We start from the raw sequence: 4,833 nt of genomic DNA, 5'->3' as shown, positions 1-4,833 counted from the left end.
ATATTTTAAATCATATGAGAGTTGAAATAAAAATATTTGTTTTCCATTTCATATATCAATTTAATTTTTTTGAAAAACATAATTTCAATTTTAAATAAAAAATAAATAAATAAATAAAAATACACTACACTTCCTCACTGGTGGTTAAAAAGTTCAAAATATTCCCTATTAAATTTCAAATCCTATTCAAATTTAAATGAAAGAATTTAAAAAGAAACTACACTGCACTTCCCCACTGGTGGTTAAAAAGCTCAAAACATTCCCTATTAAATTTCAAATCCTATTCAAATTTCCCTACCTTTTGCTTCAAAGTAAATTAAAAAAAAGGCTCTATATTTTGTAGCTTTGTCCCTTTAGTTTTGAGGGTCTATTTGGAAGTGGTAAATTGCTTCTAGAAAGAAACATGACACGGCTAATCATGACATGTGACATTGCATCAGAGACCCCTAAAAACAATCAAAACAATGAGTGAAGTGCGGTTCCAGGTTTTATAAATTTTATAATAATTCATAACCGCGTCAGATTTTATTTTCGTATAGAGAAAACGAAAAACGTAATTACATTAAAAATGTAAATTAGAAAACGAAAAAGTAACCATGAACATGAAATCATACAAATGGCAATTTGTGTATTTACAAATGTTAAACTGAATTCATTTACAATCAATATCCGTAGGCACAACGGCAAAATCGTCAACCTTCGAGGATATACCGTTATGATCTTCCGTATCATATATAAAAAATTGTCCCCACCTCTGCCACAGGTTTATAATATATACACATCTATTTTACTACACACGACTTTTGGAAATTTGAAATCTCCTAAGCTGCAGGTGGTGCAGGCATTATGTTGGGTTTTGTTGGCATCGCAGCAAGGAATGAATTAGCAGACACCTGTTGCAGATCGTTGGATTTTCCGTCCGCATCTGAAATTGGATCTGGAATTGTATTACCTCCTGATCCCAAGTGATCGAGAGAGGGGTCATTGTATATGTCCCACCATTTGTGCACCAACGTCTTTATATCTTCCCTCTCCATATTTTCCTCCTTCCCACTGTACCTCCAAGGCTTCGATCCCTGCACATCCACATCCACATCCACATCCATTAACAAAACCCTGTAAGTTCAGAACATCTATCTCGTCTTTCATATATAAATCATATTGTTTCTATCGATAATGCAATTGCAGAAATCTGGAGTGAAAAGAAAGCTTACAGCAGCGCAATAGTGAACAACTTTGACAGTGTCCAAGTCCACGTTCTGGGGATGTCGCCACAGCATGGCCAGAACCAGATTGTACACCAAGGGGATGGGCTTGTATATCTTCTCAAAAAACATGTTCAAGAAATCCTACAAAACAATATACATATACCACAATTTAGTCATAAACCAAATCCGGTAAACCAACAAAATTTTAGATGAACCTGACTGAAATCGATAAAAGATGCAGACCTGTTCTGCGAAGGGCGTTGGCACAGTGGCCATCAGAGATTCCATAAGGCAGTCGAAGGTCAGCTGACTCGGCTCAAAAACGAACATGCCAGCGTTGAAGTATGGAGAGGGCCGTTGCCCTAATTCCACGGGCCATGATACCTTGTCCGGGCACTGCTGGCAGTATCCGATTTTGTACTGCGGAGTGTGACTCCATGTCTTCTCGCAGAAGCAATCCATGACCGCATAGAAATATCCATGGGGCATGTCAAAGAGATGGTCAATGTTGTCAAAGACTTGGATGTCTGCGTCCAGATATACCATCTTGCTGTACTCCTCAAACTGCCCATCACTCAAAACAAAACAAGATTGTTAATAACTAACTATATTCAGGTATTTAGGAAAGATATTGTTGTTAAAATGTATGCATGTATGGAGATCTGCAAGAAATGAAAATACCTCCCAAATACGGAGTTTGGAGTAGTTGAGGACATAGTAAGGCATTGAGAATTGCACTTGATTCTCCGGGGGGTGGATGGGTTGAATCTGGCGAACAATACAACCCTGTCTTCGCAATTGCAGGCGATGATCCTCCGGAACATCGGGCAACACAGCAACAACGAGAGGATATGCGCTCTTCACCTTGCGGAGACCCTTTGCAAGACCGACCACACCTTTCACATAGTCGCCACATCCTGCCAAGAAAGTCACGTACGCTCTGCACTTCTTCTTGGCCGCCGCAGCCTTTGCACTGAAGAACTGATCTACAGGAGAAATTTCTGGATTCATGGTTAGAGGAAGTCCGAGGAGAATAGATAGTAGGGGGGTGCTGGAATTCAATAATCTGTTGTAAAGAAGAAGAACCAATTTACAGAACAAGAATGTAGTGTGTGTCTTGCCTGAATGGGAGCGTGTGTTTTATAGGCAAAAAGGGTCGGCTGTAACGGATAAAGTAGGTTGAAAACAATAATATCCAGAATGCAATAGCCAATAGAATATTGACAGCATAGTATATACGTGTCAATACCTCCAGGCTCTATGATCGATTCAACGGTCAGGAGTGAAATTCGGAACGCCCAGACATGGATCTCGGAAACTTCGGAGTGTTGAAAAAGGCTCCAACCAAGGGTACAAGTTGACAGGTATTCACCCTCGACACAGACTTTCGGGAAGTTGATGCGAAGCAACCGCCCGTCGACTTACGGTCTTGGTTTGGTGAGCGAAATTTCTACACGAAACTGCTACAGAATCGTGTTATTGAATGGAATATTCGAAAGCCGTTTGTGAGCGACAAAGCAAAGAACATTTTGTGGGGAGTAGCTGTCAATATTGCATTTGAAGGCGTAACTAACGGCGCTAACTGCTCCGGTTGGTGTGTGAGTACGTGGAGTAGAGGGACTGGTGGGATGACAATGTTTGACATTGGTAAGAGGTGTGTAGATTCTCGGAATATTTGTCAATTTTTTGACCGCACTTATGTCTGTTAGATTCTCGAATATTCCAGTAATCTACCATCCAATTAAGCTCACCAGCCTATACCATGAGTCAGTCAGTTTCTCATTTTACAGGGCAACATTGATGCGGGTATATTTGAGAAATAGAGAGGACATTGGGAACAGGGGTATAGGAGTAGGATTGCTTTTATTTTAACATGAAAATAAAAATATCTTTCTGAGTCTAATAAAAAATTGGACTAAAATGAAAAATAACTATTTTTTACCATAAATATTGTTTTTTAATAATGGTTTGGTAAAAATGTTTGAACTTTATTGCAGCGTTCCTATGATTCGCACGTTAAAATTAATTACATAATTAACAGTCCATCGTGTTGATATATGGGGTTTTTGTAATCGGAGGCAGCATGAATCTCTTTTTTTAAGTGGGAGAGAGAATCCTCGCTAAAGAATTATAATATATCAAATATCGGGGAAGCGAGTAGATTTTATCATACACACATACGCATAATCATCAAAACAAAAGCTGCTGCGCGTTGCAGCTCCCGCAGAAATCAAACATGGCTGAGGGGTGCGAAAACCAACCACCCCTACCAACACATCATGCACATCACGTGCAAGCAGCATGAATCTCTATCCCGTCATAAAATCAAGCTTAATAAGTAATGCCTCTTATCAAAATCCCAATGTTTTGGCTGGTTTCCAACTGAGGTATATACGGTGATTTCAGCTCAAGATTTACGTCAGCATTACTGCATAGTTTGTGACAAATTGAGTTGTACATTTGAGTTAAATTTAAGTTAATAAAATAGTTTTGCATTAATAAAATGAATTTTCCAAAAGTTTATTTGGGTTAACATATGGATTTCAGTTGGGTTTGGAGTATGTTCTAAAACTGCTTTTGTTTGGTTAAAAGCTCGTCTTTCTCGGACGTAAGGAAACAGGTTAACGGCCCAAGACCCAGAGGCATCTGGCAGGAGTGAAAGCCTGCTCCCTTACGGACCACCAGCGAGTTATTTCAGGTGGCGTGGTTTTCCTTGATAACAGTGATGTGTCCACTGACATTCGCGGATAGCAGCCAGAGATGACTGTCCTCACTGTTGGTTTTGACAAACTGTTTGATAAATTTTTCCACCTTTTTAAAATAAAAAATTAAAAAAAAATACATGCATTTCGGTTCAAAATTTACGTGAACATGTATTCTGCAGTTTGTGCCGAATTGGATCCTCTGACTTTAACTTCATAGCTGGCGTGCGGATGTCCTAAACCTAGTGACGATCAATGCCGTTGAACTAATTTTGATCCATTGGAGGATGAAAAGCTAGTATGTGTTATTCGCTACTTTATTAATTTCCTGGAGTGCTAAAGATCTCAGAAAAAAAGGTAGATTTCAATGAAAATTTGCACAATTTGTGGGCAAAAAAATGTGCAAATTAATCATATATTCTGTGTTATTAAATTGGTAACTTATATGACATAGTAACATTGAGATCGAAGTGATTGTTATAAAGCACACAGTTAGGCATGCTTAGTGTCGCCACTATTTAAAAAATAATTAAATTAGCTAATTTAAAAGACTACATTACAAAATATATCCATTTTTTTTAATGTTAAATGTTTTATTTATCAAAAATATTTTTATTAATATTAATTTAAATTTTAACATTTTAAATATTAATTTAGATTCTAACATTTTTTTCACTTTATATTACAAATTATACCATTTTTAATTTATTTTCCATTTCAATAGTATTTTTTTTTCCATTTATTAATCTACTTTTATATATAATACCATGTTTCATTTTTCATTGCATTATGCAATTTTAACATTTCTATGTATTTTGGCTTTCCCGCAAAAAAGCTAAACATTTATTATAAAGAAGTATTTTTAAATTTCACATTAAAATATTAATGATAACTCTATGCATTTTAAAGATAAATGTTAAGTT

At 36.8% G+C, this 4,833-nt stretch overlaps 1 protein-coding gene across 1 annotated transcript; it reads right to left on the bottom strand.

Annotated features, from left to right (window-relative positions):
- Window positions 1-608: 608 nt before the first annotated feature.
- Window positions 609-2,311, bottom strand: LOC149154515 (galactinol synthase 4-like). The gene is made up of 4 exons (XM_089440274.1): window positions 1,890-2,311; window positions 1,452-1,772; window positions 1,215-1,349; window positions 609-1,076 (listed from the first exon to the last, which is right to left on the bottom strand). Exons 1-4 carry the CDS (start codon window positions 2,217-2,219, stop codon window positions 822-824), a joined length of 1,041 nt encoding a protein of 346 aa, XP_089296400.1. The 5' UTR covers window positions 2,220-2,311; the 3' UTR covers window positions 609-821.
- Window positions 2,312-4,833: the final 2,522 nt, after the last annotated feature.

This window comes from Pinus tabuliformis, chromosome 9, assembly GCF_031772625.1.
Source record: "Pinus tabuliformis cultivar Carrire ecotype Pingquan chromosome 9, CPIR1, whole genome shotgun sequence".
Lineage (NCBI taxonomy): Eukaryota > Viridiplantae > Streptophyta > Pinopsida > Pinales > Pinaceae > Pinus > Pinus tabuliformis.
Note: the sequence above shows the minus strand (reverse complement) of the source record. Positions and strands in the feature narration are given on the sequence as shown.